The sequence below is a fragment of the Centruroides sculpturatus genome, unplaced genomic scaffold, assembly GCF_000671375.1.
Source record: "Centruroides sculpturatus isolate CEXI.00-Female unplaced genomic scaffold, Cexi_2.0 scaffold1793, whole genome shotgun sequence".
Lineage (NCBI taxonomy): Eukaryota > Metazoa > Arthropoda > Arachnida > Scorpiones > Buthidae > Centruroides > Centruroides sculpturatus.
Window position 1 is genome coordinate 1 of NW_019386334.1, and position 16,455 is coordinate 16,455.

At 26.3% G+C, this 16,455-nt stretch overlaps 1 protein-coding gene across 1 annotated transcript in view; it reads right to left on the reverse strand.

The window, feature by feature from the left end:
- Positions 1–293: 293 nt before the first annotated feature.
- The window catches only part of LOC111614584, a gene marked incomplete at its 3' end in the record, with an annotated part of 119,178 nt that continues 103,016 nt past the window's right edge, over positions 294–16,455 (reverse strand). Inside the window, exons 21-26 of the mRNA XM_023355955.1 lie at positions 16,161–16,390; positions 13,975–14,088; positions 10,730–10,865; positions 7,179–7,370; positions 3,463–3,600; positions 294–332 (exon numbers count right to left, since the gene is read on the reverse strand). Of these exons, the coding sequence (XP_023211723.1) occupies positions 294–332; positions 3,463–3,600; positions 7,179–7,370; positions 10,730–10,865; positions 13,975–14,088; positions 16,161–16,390 (849 nt within the window). The remainder of the gene's footprint in view (positions 333–3,462; positions 3,601–7,178; positions 7,371–10,729; positions 10,866–13,974; positions 14,089–16,160; positions 16,391–16,455) is intronic.

Genomic DNA, 16,455 nt, shown 5'->3' on the forward strand with positions numbered 1-16,455 from the left:
ATATCTCTAAAAAAGTTTGAATCAAAAAGAAAACTGAATTAATTAAAACATGTTGCCATAATTAATTTTCAAAATATCAACAAAAGAAGAAATCTTAATTGTGGTAATTGTGAAAAACAAAAACAAATACATAGAAAAATTCAATATATTTGTATAATATAAACTCAAAAATGTTTTCTGTGAAAAAGTGAATTGCTTTAATAAAACAAAATGTATAAAATGGTGAGAATAAAGATCAATTTATAGCAAATAGATTTTGTTTAAAAATATGTCTAAATCTATGAATCACCTACCCACACTTCCTTCGCAGGGTGAGCATTTCGCTTTATCATCTTGCAAGAAGAAGAAGAAGAAGAAGAATATTCATTAACTTTTTCTTGTTGATATTTAAATTCAGTTTTATTGTGATAGGAATTGATATTATTTACAAAAGGACTAATGTAATAACAAATCTTTAGAAAGTGTGAGTTGTTAAAAAATTGTTTTAAATGTAGTGAAAGCAAAAATGTAATTGGTTTGATTTCTGTTATTCTTTTTAAAGAGTTAAAAAATAATTAAATATTGAAAAGCTTTATAAAGTTTAAAAAAATAAATGTTATACAATTTGTTATAGAATATATCATTTAAATTATATTATGCATTATTGATATTATTATTATTAAATATTAGAGGAAGCTTTATTCAAAAAAAAATAATAATAATGTTTCTGAAAGTATTAAAAATAAAAGAAAACATTTAAAATAAAAGTAAAATAATCAATAAATACATAAATTTTAGGAGTAATTTTATCTATAAATAAATAAATAAATAAATAGAAATAAACTTTTTATTTTTCTATCATTAATTGCAAAGATTAACAGCAATAAAAAGATTAATTTGACTTGAAAAAATCATTTGAAACCTTAACATCAAGCTATTAAATTAAGAAATAAAAATAAAAGTAAATTAATTATTAATAAAATAATATGCACAAAAATAAACTAAAAAAAATTTTCTTCTATATTTTATATAGAATATTTTTTTTTTAGTTTAAATTGATTAGTAAGAATTGCATAAAAACTGCATTAATCTTTTATTTTTAAAAATTAAATTATAAAATTGGAATTTTCAAAATGAGTCTATAAATTTTAATCATTCTATTGAAAATTCTGATACCAAATTATAATTGAAAATCTTGTTGAAAAATCAATTTCACTACTTTTCTTATTTTTATGGAAAAATATCTTTCTTCACTATTTTTCTTAATTAATAAAATAATGGCAATGTTTAGTTATATCATTTTCAGTATTTATATTCCATAATTCTATGAAATAATTAATATTAGTAAAAACACTTATGAATTCAAAATTTGTATATATAAACACACACACACACACAAATTCTCACAGCTAACTATTAAATTCTGTGGCAAATTATCCTAAAGAACAAAATACAAGTAATTAATTGTATATTAAATTTCATTTATTATATATTCAATGAACTTTAATATGATTAAAACTAAGTAAAATTAGAGCTTCTTAATGAAGATTTGCATGATTTCTGTAACTATTAGTTATTGGAATTTTGTTTCAAAGTATTCACTTAATTATAATTATTATATTTACTTGCAAATATCAGTTCAGAAAACTATATAACCTATATTTCATATTATTATTTTTTAAGATAAAATAAAGCAGTTAAACTCACTAAGTGAACTTTTACTATATTATAGTAATATGTGTTTGTATGATATATTAAGTTGATGAGAAAGTAATTTCATTTTTGAAGTTAGGATTAGAGTTTAAATTAGGTATTATGCCTGATAAATTTATACAATAATTATTGCTAATACATGATTTACTGTCCAATATGCATCATCTAATAAAATTCAACAATGCAGAATGAACCACTTTATGATAGAAATACTGGCTTTTGATAAAGTGTTTTTGATTTATTCCACTTTAAGTTTAAAAAAAAGGTGTAATTGCAACAAATTTTTTGAAAGTATTTGTGATGTGGTTAGGAATAAATTACATATGCCAACTTTGATTTCAATTTAATTGATAAACTATGTTCTGGCAGACCATTGGTGATTGATGATGATATTTTAAAGAAAATAGTTATATATAAAATTCATAGTGAACAAACAAAATTATTGTGACATCATCACAATGCTGGGCTGCAATTTTTAATCATATTTTTAATTAACTTAATTTAAAATATATGCTCTCCACCTCAAATTAGTAGTGTCTTGCCCTGTACATCATACTTTTCCTAATAACAACAGTGTCATGCCAATCATCTATCTGATTCAGTTTGGGTGAAAATTTTTGAACTGAAATCATAGGGTCAGTTAGCATGAGTCATCCTGAACAAGTTGAGACAGGTATGCCAACTGAGGCAGACCCGAAGGAAAGTTACTGACCCAGCTCCAAATTGGACAGCCTTGGATCTCGAAGTTGGATAAAAGGCAACTTGACTGAGTGAACAAGACAGAAAAGCAAGATTTTAGACTATGTTGTTGGTAGCAATCAAGAAGTATTGCTGTATATATTGTAAATAGTTGTATAATAAATGGATTTGATCCAAGTTAAATGAGTCATAAAGTGTTCCTTCTGACAGACCACAAATCCGGAAATCGGATGGTACAAATCAGAAATTTACTGCATTATTTTAAATTGCTATATACAAAAACAATATTTTACATTGTAAGAATTCCTGAGTTTCTGAACTGAATGAAAGCAATTTAAGCTAAAATCCTGTAACTGTGGATCCTATAATTTTATACATTTCAATTAAAAAATACTTTTAATAATCAAACTTTTCTGCAAGTTCTTTGAATCAATAATAATATATTTATAATGATTTTATTATAAACTGTCTCAATAATTTTTACTTATGAACTTTCAAAACAAAAATTCATAAAATTCAATGTATGATTTTTTATGAATATTATATAAATGTATCAAACAGACTGAAGTAACAATGATAATGTAATATATATAATAATAAAGTTTTTAATTGATTTTCAATGATATATCAATTTATCAAAATATACGAGCAAATAATTTTTCATAGCCTATTCTTATATCAAATAAATAAAGTAATTGATCATTTATATTATTTTAATCTCTAAAGCCTTTATATTAAATTTACAAATTAAACTATGTTGTCATATAATTAGCAAAAGTGTGTATTAATGCATTATTTCTAGTACTTTAATCATGGGTTCAAATCCCATCTTAGACAAAAATGTTTTCACTTGTCAGATTTTAATGGGAGTTTTGTTTAGAAGAATACTGTAACTACTGTGGTTTGTAAATTTACATATATTCAAGATTTAAAAGTTAATTTATATAAATTTTTCTAATGAGATAAAAATTATTAATTAATCAAATAAATGTAAATAGAATATTTTAATACTTATTCTAAATTGAAAATAAAAATGGATTAATTGGCTTTTTAAAATAAAGAACTGCTTACAGAAATATATTGCAACAGATTCTGAATTTTCTATTAATGCTTTCAAAGCATCTCCTTCAAATTCTTCAATTCTTTCACTGCGGGGATCTTTTTGTGAAACTAGCCAGTCTAACACTTTCTCTTCCTCTTTCAAATCTCCTGTTTATTTCAATATTAAATAGAAAGATTCAATTAATATAACATCTCAGATAAATAATATAACAATTAATATAAAATCTGTTATGATTTTAAGATTATAAATTAAAAACATTTAGTTTTTCATTTTACTAATGAGCATTTTAATTATAACTCATTATAGTAGAAATTTGATTTAGTTAGATCAATATTTTCATAAACTTCAGAGTAATTTATAATGTATCAGCAGCTAATAATGCCTAAGTATAGAGAAATCATATCATATCTAATTATAAAAAACTAAAAACAATTCTAAAACATATCTTTAACAAATGTATGTTTTCCAAATGCAAAACATAGCAATCAATAACAACCAGTCAATCAGTATCAACTATAGTCTTATTTGCACTCTGTGCAAGAAGTTTTGGATGCCCTGAGCTTGCTAATCAATGTATAAATAGTGTAAATTTTGTGCCCATTGTGCAGCCATACATTTGGTCATACTTTGGTCCGACACTGATGACAACTCCTACCCTCTACTAGTCAGTGTAGAGTTAAACTTAACCTATTTGCACATAACACTGAGGAACATTTGGCATTGTGTAAGTTGAAATGAAACAATGTAATCTACAGACTTACACAAAAAGACTGCTTTTCCTTTGACACTCTTCAAATGAATTAATTAATTACTTACTAAATAAAGACTTTCACTCCTCAGTGCACCCTTATTTTTTGTTTTATTTATTTATTTTCTTGAATGCTGACATAGCAACAATACATTACACTATCTGGAACCTGTGACTGGTGCTTGACGCATATATATTGTATATAGCTTGACAAATGTGTCGAGCACTGGTCACAGGTTCCAGATAGTGTAACAATGATTTCACCCCGGTGCTGAAAGTAGAACAGTTCCTATACTTTATAGCAACAATAATTAATTTCAATAATTACTATTGCACCTGCGCTTTGTTAATACTCATGTCTCCCAAATATCATTGTAAATTTATCTGCATTTAAGGAAATGCACATACATTAAAACATTAGACAGATTTTATGCATTTTTTTGCAGCCTACAATGAGGTAGAGTAAAGCTAGGTTAGACGATATTTAAAAGCTTTCAAAAATCCAGTTGCTAACTATGCCATACTTTATGCCATTATCCAATAAAATCATATTTTTCTTATTGTTTGAGGCTGTGATTAATCATGTTCGTTTATTTAAAAATTTTAGTTTGTTAGAAATCAATAAAGATAGTAAAAGACAGCACAAAGCTGCCATAAAGTTTATTGTCAACAAAAATACATGTACTTACTTAAAAATTTAAAATAGACTGTAAAGACTATTCCAGGTGGGCTTAAAAATTTGGAGGAATAGATTAATGCTTTTTTGATTACAAAAGTAGTGAAAGTACTTTTAATTATTTATTCAGCTTAGTCAATTTATAATGCTGTATTTGTATAAATTTCTTATGTTCTTCTGATTACAATGTACAAGCTTCATCATATTGTTAAATATGAAAATTAATAGATCAAAAGAATTTATAAAGGAAAAATTCTATGAGAATAAAGATAAAATAATGAACTGGCAAAATTAAATATATGCCCCAATAAAAACTTCTAATGTTAAAAGTTAAACTTAGAAATAATTAATAAGTTTCTTTAGAAACCAAATATTTTTGTTATTGTTAAAATTCACAATAATATGCAGAATGATAATTTTAAAATAAATTCAATATGAACAAAGAAAAAACAAAGCACAACTTCATGATATGTAAAAGAACTTTAAGGCTAAATCCTCTTTTATAAACAATAGAATATGAAGATCTTTATATCAAGTTTCTTCTATATTTTAAATCCAAATGAGTTTTTGTCAGTAATTTTACCTTTCTCTAAATTTATCACTTATTTACTGATTGGGATAATTTAATAATTTGTTGTTTATGTTATAATTAAATTAAATTATATCAAATCTAAAAATATTTCAAAATGACAGAGATACATTAAATATAGAATAATCAGATGTTGAGCATATTAACTGCTGTATATGGGTTAATATCATAGTTGGCAATCTGTCACTAGACATCACCTACATTCTTAAAACACACTCTTGCCTGTAGTGCTAGAATGAGCATATTCCTAACAAATAGATGTAAATAACATAGTTAACATCAAAAATAAAACAAAAATAAACTATGGTGCCAGACAAGAAAACATTTTTATGAGTTTTAATGACCCTGTTTCAATTATTCTGTATTATATTTCTATGGATAAATAATGGATTTATTATTGATATTTTGTTGAAACACTTATCTGCACTAAGCTTCTCATTTTTTTGCTTTTGTGTATACTCAACACATCTTGATATAGCTTCTAAATAGTAATTAAATAAAAGGAAAATGACAATGATTTTATAAGTATGTTCAATTAATATGTTGACTGTCACATATGTCTTTTGGTGAATTACTCTCCAATGCCATTCTTAATCTGTCATCATATGCAGGTGTTTTTACATTATCACATTCAAAAGATGGCAATTTTCTGCTGATTTACATGCATAATTATATTGCACATAATTGCCATTCTTCAAATTTGACAATTCTGAAAAATCCTCTAATGTGTCTTCTCTCATATGCTAAAAATTTCAACATCAAGCATTGTTTACTTTACAAGATATTGTTTCATTTACAGAACAATGTCCTTAACCAGGATCTCATAGGGAACCTTTCAATCTTTGTGACAGCATGGGATGTGAAATTAATTCAGCTAGAAATAAATGACCTGTGAGGGCTGAGATGTTTCCCAGGACTAGAAAATGATTTTTCTGTATTTTTTGTGCTTAGAATAAAGCTGTGAAATCATTTAAATTATAGAAGGCCATAGGGTCCTAGGCTATCTAACATGTTAAAAACAAGCATTTAAGGTCATAGCAACTTGCAGACTGCCATGTAATTACATCATGCATAGATTACAAACATCCATGATGTCATGCCTACTTCTTGAGGCAATTATGAGAGACCTCCTTGACATCATTTTTGATAATGTTGGGTAACCAAAAGTAATGTTGGAGACTTGCTGATTGCATATAATGCAAAAAAATTGCTGATTGCAATATAATGCAAGGGTTAAGTAGGCGTTATATGTAATAATCAATTTATTACATTTATTCTGTAGCCAAACCTATAATAAAAACCTATTTTTACCAAAAATACCTATTTTATGGTGGCTCAGAAATTCTTAAAATAGACTAACTAGATAACTCAATTAGTGAGTTAATTCAGATAAGACTAAACATGATTAGAGATTATAATAATAGAATGTCTGGCATAGATCAATCAGATCAAATGCTTTCTTATTATTCAATGCTAAGAAAAACCATTAGATGGCTGAAAAAATTCCATTACATAATCTAGAAATAATTATATCAGTATACAGTGCATACATCCCTTTTCATCAAACAACTGCTTTCAACCATAAAAGTCTGACATTCAGAGAAAAACTTATTGGATATTTAATATTTAAATTATTTTTCTAAAATCTAATTATTCAAATTTATGACAAGACAAAAAATATTATAAAGAAATTTATTTACTTATTTATTACCTGTGAACACACTAGGTTGTTTTTCTCCTTTTTTAAATAATAATAATCCAGGCAAATTATTTACTCCAAATTTTTTTGCAAGATGTGCATCATCTATCTTAAGAAATTTAATTCCAGCAGCATCAGCTTCATCATCAATTTTTTCTAATCTTTCTAATACTTTATTGCACTGCTTGCAGCTTTTTGTGCTATCTAAAGAAGAAGGAAATGGATTTAAAAGACAATTATTCAAACATATTTATATAAAAAACAAGGTAATAGAATTAATAATAATTTAGAAAGAAGAATTCACTAATCATGGAATAGCATTATTTATAGAAGGAGTAACGTGTAAAAAGATATTTAAAGAGGAAGTAAAATAGGAAAATATTATAGAAAAAGGAAGTACATCCTATAGAGAAAAAATAACCATGCTAGATAAGTGAGTAAAACAATTTTAAGAAAAACTTTAAACATAAAACAGATTTTATCCTTTTATACAAACATATTTTTAAAAAAAACATTATGTTAAGAACTCTTTTATGAATACTTTATGTCTGTATTGGTGTATTAATAATAGACAATAAAGAACCTGTAGGTAATTTTATACATTTTAAATATCATTGTTGGGTACAATATAGTTGTTTTTTAAAACTTTGTTATAGAATATTATTGTGAACCTGCTGAAGAGGGCCTTCAGGTCCGAAACAAAAACAGAGTGTACAGGTGAAAATAAAGATATATTGTTTTGACTTAGATTTCCTCTATTTGCTAATTGGAAACTACACCAGTGTAAAAAGTCCTATAAATAAACAAGGTCCTAGTAGACAAGGATACAAACAGAAATTGATGAGTAAAGACAGAGGTAAAAAGAATTAAACTTTATATTTACTTAATCTTTATTTTATATAATAATATTTTTAAGGAAAAATGAAATAAGTAAAAATTTATATTATTCATCTTCATTTCACAACATTTAGTAATTTCTTTACTAAAAATATCATTTCAAATCATTTGTTAATGAAAATGTTATGAATAATGTCAATTAGCAGGAAATAATTTTAAACAGAACAATTGTAAATGATTTACTATTTCTTAACTTGTATAAAATAATAAAAGTGATTTTAAAATCAAATTAATTCAAAATGTTTACACATTTTAAAATTCTGAGTATGTCTATGATATCTAAATATCCCAAGAACCTGATATATTAATAATCATCCAATTATCAGTCAAATTAATCAGGCAGAAATTATGCTACAAATATTAATTAAAAATTACATGATTAAAACAAGTACAAGCACACGTTAGGCACCATCTTTTGGTTATATCTAAAGTTTAACTGTGTCTGAAAGGAAAGAATTGCTCGGAGGTTTGGGTGGTGTAACTGGTCGGCACACTGTACAGTAAGTAGAGGTTGCAGGTTTGACTCCAGCTCTGGGCCAATGTTTTCTTTCAGACTATTCTAAATTTAAAATTAAATTATAGTTACTACTTTTGTTAAAAGATGGCCCCTAACATCTACCTTTACTTGTTCTAATCATATAATTTCTAATTAATATTTATAGCATAACTTCTCCCTGATTAATTTGGCTGATGGTTGGATGAATGTGTCTACAATATCATGTAATGATATCAATTATTATCATTTGGTCATTTGAAATTGTCCAAAATTCATTTCAATAATAATATCAATTAGAGGATATTTAGTAAAATTAATCTAATTTTGTGAAAAGATAAAATGATAAAAGTAAACCTTTGACTTGAAAGATTAAATCATGATCCACACAAGTTGAAAACCATATAAATCAAATGGTGTTAAATACAATGTATTTTTAAGATAATATTATACAGTATATTCATTTCAAAGGATAATTAAACAGCTTCTGCTTGTGAAAAGAAAACTGATAAAATAAAAACATTTTATTTTTCAGTTTTCTCATTATTATTTTCATTATTTATATCATTGATAAAAGTAAGTCAAAGGTATTTTAAATTAACCTTGTATCTACAAATCTGTATAATCAGATGCAAACAAGTTGATTATGTGTAACTCTAATAAAAAAGTATTTAGTAAACAGATTATTTTCAAGGTAGTGGAAAAAAATGAATATTCATGTTAACAAATACACTTGCTACCACATATTTTATAATTTGGATTTTGGATGATTTATTAATGACATTAAGGTATTTGTTATATATAAATAAATTAGTATGAGCTATATACAGGATGGTCCTACAGTCTGTGTTTCATTTTGTCACACTTCAATAACTAAATTATATGCAAATGTTCAACTATGCAGTAAATAATATTTGAGAGCTTTACTTTTAAAGTTATTTTACATAATAATTTTATCACCGAAACTAATTTATTTTATATATAGATCCCATTAGTGACCCTAAATTGTGACAATCAAAGCAAAAGTAAACTGTATGCTTTCATTTGCATAATTAAAACCAAATTATATTAAGCATGCCACAATGAACAGAATACTTCTTTTAAAAGAATACTTCTTATTACAGTAGTCCCTCTTCAGTTCTTTTAAAAGTTATTATATTGCTCATTTGGATATATCATGCTGTTTTTAGTCTTCCAAATATAAAAACACTTTAGTCAATAATTTTAAAAAAATTACATGCCATTGAATTTCTACTGGCAAAGGAAATATTACAATATTCCAATCCTCAATCTTTAAAATACCATTGTATGAAATGCAACCCCCTAAAAAGCAAGGAGATTGAAAATAAACAAAACAGGTGAATGGATACTTTAGTTATATTGCACCATCTAATATATCACTCATTTTGCTTGTCTCCAACATGCACCATATAATGGAGGCTCCCTTATTAATTCTACAAGTTAACATACAGCATACAGTTTCTCTTCAACTGTCAGCATTAATGAGATTTGTAAATAAAATAAATTCATTCAATATTGAGAAATATTTAAAAAACTTGTGGATGTAAAAGTATTTTACATTTGTAATTTTCACAAAAATTGTACATATAAAAATTTTTTTAAAATAAAACTCAAATATTATACATACTACAGTTTTAACATCTGTGAATAATTTAGTTACTGAAGTATAAAATTGCACATGGATTTTAGGACCATCCTGTATTTATTAAATTTCATGTTAAGCAAACAAGTTCTCATAAGATACTGCACATTCTAGCTAGAGATGTATTTTCTATTTATATCATCTAATTATTACTACCCTTTGAACAGTAATGAAGATTTACTATATTATATTTTTATTGTTTCTATTTTAGATTAATTCAGTAAATTGTTAAAATAATAAAACGATGTCTATGATATGTATATATTATGTCCATTAATAAATCCTCAGATAAATAAATAAACAAAAAATTACTGATTAATAGTTCCACTAATCTTTAGAAAATGTACTGAACACTGTATATTAAATTAACTTATAGTCTGATATTTGTTGAAGATATTGTAAACTAAGCAACAATTAATAAAATATGTAGACAGTCAAGATATAGATCATTTTCTATATTTTGAATATCTCTTGATTTTTAACATATTATTATATAATAATTATACTTACAGAATAAAGTTGCAAGATAAGTTGCTTTAGAAAGTATTCGTTCAAACATTTTTTTATTTGCCTTTTCAATGACATCATTCAAATCTAGACTCTCAGGACTTGTTAACCAATGTAAAATTGCATTTTCATTTTTCATATCACCTAAAAATAAAATAATTACTTTATATTATAAATGTTATTTTTTATATAAGAAAATAATTAAGTCATTAAAAACAGTAAAGAACTTTAATATAATATTTTAAAATAATTTTGATAATCACAGCATTTATTAGTAGTAATATTGAATAAAATATAAAGTACATAAAATCTTAGGATAATCTATAGGATATTTGTAAATACTTTAAGCATTACTATAAATAATTGTTTTTATTTTTCAGCAATTAAATATTTTTAACATAGACATAACATATAAATTGTTAGTTGATAAAAATAAAAACAAATAACAGTATCTTGGTTAATGGATTGATAGGATAAAGGAACAAAATATGTGGGTAATCTGCCAAACAAATGCCTCCTGGAAGTTGGTGAGACATGACCCTGCAACTAACTACCAGTGTACAGTGGTTTTGTCCATTTGATAATGGTGGGCACCATTTTGATTAATGAGAATAAGAAACAGGAAAAATTACTATTCCTACATGTAAAAGTTCCAGGTTCATAAAAGTAATAAGAGAAATCATAAAATTATTTTTAAAATGAAACTTCTGAAAAAACTAATTTATAAAAGAAAATATATTATTGTATATTTACATATTATATTTTCAATTACATGTCTCAAATTATATTTACTGAACTACCTTGAACAATTCTTATTAAAAAAATTCAAAGTTTAGAACATTTAATTGCTGAAAGATTGCTGAATATTTAAACAAAATATTGCTAGATAGAAACTATCATAACAATTTAAATAAATAGTCATGAAGTTCAGCTGTTAAACTAGAGAGATCGACATTCAAAATATATAGTGAAGAACTGCAGAAAATCCAGAGTTTGACAACAATAAGATTATGACACAATAACTTTGTTTCCAAGTTTAAGAAATTTTTGGATAATTTTTTGTATTACATCTTCATCTTTCACAATATTACCTAATTAGTGCTTTCTCACAACACCGGATTGTATATACTTCAAACCAACAACTACCTACAATTAACCATTAACCGGTGCGAAATTCTTTAAAATCGGCGAACATTTTCGATTCCCCTCCTGGGATCTTCTTCAGGCTTATTTCTTTATAGCTTTCGTTATAACCGGATTCTTTAATTCGAATNTTGTGAAGCTGTTTTATGAAAACAATGCTGTGGCTACACTTTGGGAATTTCGTTGTCATAAGAATGTATGCCAAGAATCATGACTTCACAAGCTCTCAGGAGAATATTTATTCAATAGAAAACTGACATTTAGGAGTAATAAGTTTGTGTCCACTATGGTTGAGGACACAAACTTATCACTTTACAAGTCATTGAATAATTAACAAATAATGTTGCAGGCACCAATAGTGTACATGCAATGCCATAGCAGTTGAATTTATTTTATAATACAGTGTAGAAAGTACTGAGAATGTTGGTTCCTTGCTGCCAACATGGAAATCTGACTGACTTTTTCATTGACCTTTCTTTTCAGAATGAAATTGAATGTGTCATGGAGACATGAAAGATCCTGTGGAACAATGAGGCATATTTTTACCTCGGTAAAACAGTGAACACCCATAATTGTTGTATTCAGAGCAGAAAAACACTCACAATTTCCAGTAGATTCCTAAAGTTACAGTTTGATGTGGATTCATAGCCATATTATTCCTTGAATCATTTTTGGAAGAAGCTAATCCTAATGAATTTGACATGCTATATGATAGCAAAGATACCAAGAGATGCTCAAAACTTTTGTTGTACTCCAAATGCAACAGTGGTAATGTCTTGAGACAACCATTTCATGTCTTTATTAAAGTCTGAAATGATGGATGCATCTACATATCAGATGTTGCATACAGCAGTTTCTGAAACAATATTTTGCTGATAACAGCAATTCCTACTGTCTTACTGTGTTTCCTACTGCCTAGCTATCTCATTCTCCAGATCTTAATCTGTGTGAATTTGTAGGATACTTAAAGTATGGACATGTTGCAAATTTGACAGTCTTAAAAGACAGTATCACACTGCAAGTGAGAAGCATCAGAGTGAATCAGTTTTGGATATCATTAAATGCACTGTTCACTGCCGTCATATTTTATACCTTCAGAAAGAAAAGTACAGTAGAGCATTGATTATCCGACCCCTGATTAACCATCACCTTGGTTAACTGACCGTGTTCTAGTCGGCAAATTCAAATGTCCGCTAGTGATGTGGCGTACAATATTTGGCTATGTCTTGGCTACTTTAATATTATTTTTACGTGTTATAGCTGGCAACACTGGCTCGACCATGGAAGGGAGGCCAGTATTTAAACGAGACTTAATTTTCTAATTTTTAACGATACAATAGCGACGATTATTATTTAAAAAAAAAATTTGATAGGCTTAACATGAAGGAAAATTCAACATGAAGTAGGTTAATAGCGATATACTAATATACTAATTACATGGGATGTAATAATATACTACACTAATAATGGATTTTTTCATACTTTTCGGTTATCTGACTTTTCAATTATCCGACCAACCCCAGTCGAGTCGGATAATCGATGTTCTACTGTATTCTCTGCATTACGATCTGTATAGCATAACTGGCCCATGAGTGGCCAAGCAGTTCTATTCCCTGAACACTGGGAATTTGGTCATTGGTTCGCACCTTACCAGGATGGGCTGGCCACATGGAGTTTTCCAGATATTCTCCATATCTGTAATGCCTGAATAGGGACTAGTTTTAGTTACCCTTAGAAAGATCTGGAAGGCATCATCCTGGGAAGATTACCCAAGTGTTGTTGCCGTAACTTAAAAAAAGTAAAAAGATATTGTACAGATAAAATAATTGTTGCAGGACTGCTAAGTATCTCTCTAGACAGTGGTGAGTAAAGATATTTTAATTATGATCTCAGTATTTATATCAAATTTTTGAAGTTTATTAAAATACTAAAATATAGATAAATAAATAAATATATATATATATATAGCATATTAAGCAATATAAAGTAATTAACATTTATTAAACATTATATTTTGCAATACATGTTTATAAAATATTTTAAAAAGCAGAAAAAATAAACTATAGTTAAGAATGTGCATATACTAAAATAAAATCAATACTTACCTTTAGAGCTGTCTGCATTACTACGGCAGTGGCATAACTTAAACCCCTAGAACCAAGTTGAAGCATAGTAGCATAGCCTTGGTCCCGTGCCTTAGCAATGTAGTCATCTATTTCCTAAATTAAATTTTTAATAATTTATAGTTTGTTTTTAATATTACATAGTGTATCTGAACTAATTATTATATGGATCGTTAGGATTAATGGGGTTGTATATATAAAAATAATAAAAAAGGTAAGTCAAAAAAGTGTTTAGAAATATGATGTGTTTTTAAACATTAATTTACAGTTTCTTGTTTTTAGCTAAAATGTTTAATGGAAAAACAAATAAAATTGATTCAGATGCACTGCAATATATAATTCATTTACTTTGAAAAATTAGCAGAAACAGGAATAATTTATTGTATTTTTAGTACTGATATATGAAGTTTGTACTATCTCTTGACAGTTTGTGTCATTAGACATTACAATATGAATCATCAATGACTTTGTGATTTAAATTAGATTTCAATGTGCACATGAAATAAACATTTCAATTAAGATATCCAGCCTGTTAAGCTAACTTTTCCAAATTTTTTCATTATTTGTTAAAATGTAGTAATATATAATTTGCATAAAAGTTAGGGCCAATCTCAGATAGTGGATCATATGAAAACTTTTCCTAGACATTGCAAATCAGGTCCTGTGCCTCCCAGAATAACTTTAATGAGAATAAAATATTAAAATTTGAAATAAAGCCACTGAAATTATAAGCAATATAATTATGAGCAGTGCTCTTTTTTAAAAAACATTATTGATGGTATGCATATATAGTGAGTAAAAATAAAGTTCTGTTTTAAGGAAAAATGTAAATAACTAAAAAGATTATCAATCTTTAATGGATGTTTTGATTATAAATTGAAAACTAATTAAGTTATTTTTTTCCTTTCTTTTTTCATGATTTTTAACATTTTTAACAATATCAAAAACTAGATGAAATTTAAAGCTTAGTACTAAGCTAATGAATATATAGCATTAAATGTTTATGCTCTTTGCTTGAACTGATCTGATAAACTGCAAAAATCAGATACCGATCACACTACACTGCTATTTCTTCATGCACTGCTGAAGAGGTGTTGCTAATTTATTAATTTGTTGTTTTATGTTCTTGCATAGCAACATGTTCCCAGTTGCAGCTGTTGTCATCTCTAACTTTGAAGTTTCATGTGTCAAAATTATTACACTATTGTTTGCCCTCTTAATTTTTAATGGCACTTTTCTGATTTTCTATTGAGCTTGCCTTGTACAAAAATTTCAGAAAACAGTATGAATGCTATGATATAAATGTACTCATTTATATCATAGCATTCGTTGATTCAAGGAAGTGCATTGATGCACAACAGTACATTTAATTAAACAAAATGATTAAAATTAATTACTGCTGTATTAGTTATGCAAAATTAACAAAACTTTGCAAGCTAATAAAAATTCTCTTCTTTTATGTCATTCTACAAAAATAATTTTTAAAAATTATAGTTTATGATAATTAAAGAGATTCTTATAATGGTATTGTTTGTTATGGTGAAGAACTGGAGCAGAAAGCATTTGTGTGGTATTGGCATAGAAAGCAGAACAAGAAAATTTTCAGCAAATTATAAAAGATTTCATTATATACTAAATAGAACAGTTGGAATGCTAAAAGAAGGGAAGTTTGTAGCATACTTAGAGTTGGCACCACAAAGTTTCTTTGCTTTGTTCTAGAATAACATTAATGAGTCTATGTTATTCCTTGCTCCTACAACTGTAATAACTTTATTACAGTTTGTAGGAGCAAGGAATAACATAACAACATAGTATTGTATATATATATATATATATATATATATATAAATAAAACACATGTAATAACTTTATTTCTTACAATGCAATTTCCTAAAACTTCACACACAATAGTATTAAGCATTATTTTGAACAGTTTAAACCGAACACAGAGTTTGTTTTTATTTAATTTAATAAGTGTTCTTCTTTTTATTATTAATTATCAAATGCAAATAAAAAGTTGTATTAATTGTAAATAGTTTTGTTATAAAACAAAATTTAACATAATTTCACAATTAGCTAATTAATGATTTTAATAAATCTTTACAATATTTGCATTCTATTTAATGTAAGAAAATAATTTTAAAATTGAATGATAAATAACTGGATACCAAATAACAAATATCTAAATTTTTTATAATATAAATACAAAATTTACCATGATATATGCTTGGAATTTTATCTTCAAAATAAACAAGAGTTGGAAGACTGGTAACACCAAAATCTTTTGCCAGTTTTATGTCATCTGTTTTTACAAAATGAATTCCATGACGATCAGTATCATCATCAATTTTCTCCAATTCTTGTAAGAAAATTTCACATTCATGGCAATTCCTTTCATCTGATGTAATATAATAATAATTATATTTCTATTATAAAATATCTTCCATAAAAAGTTTGCTTCCC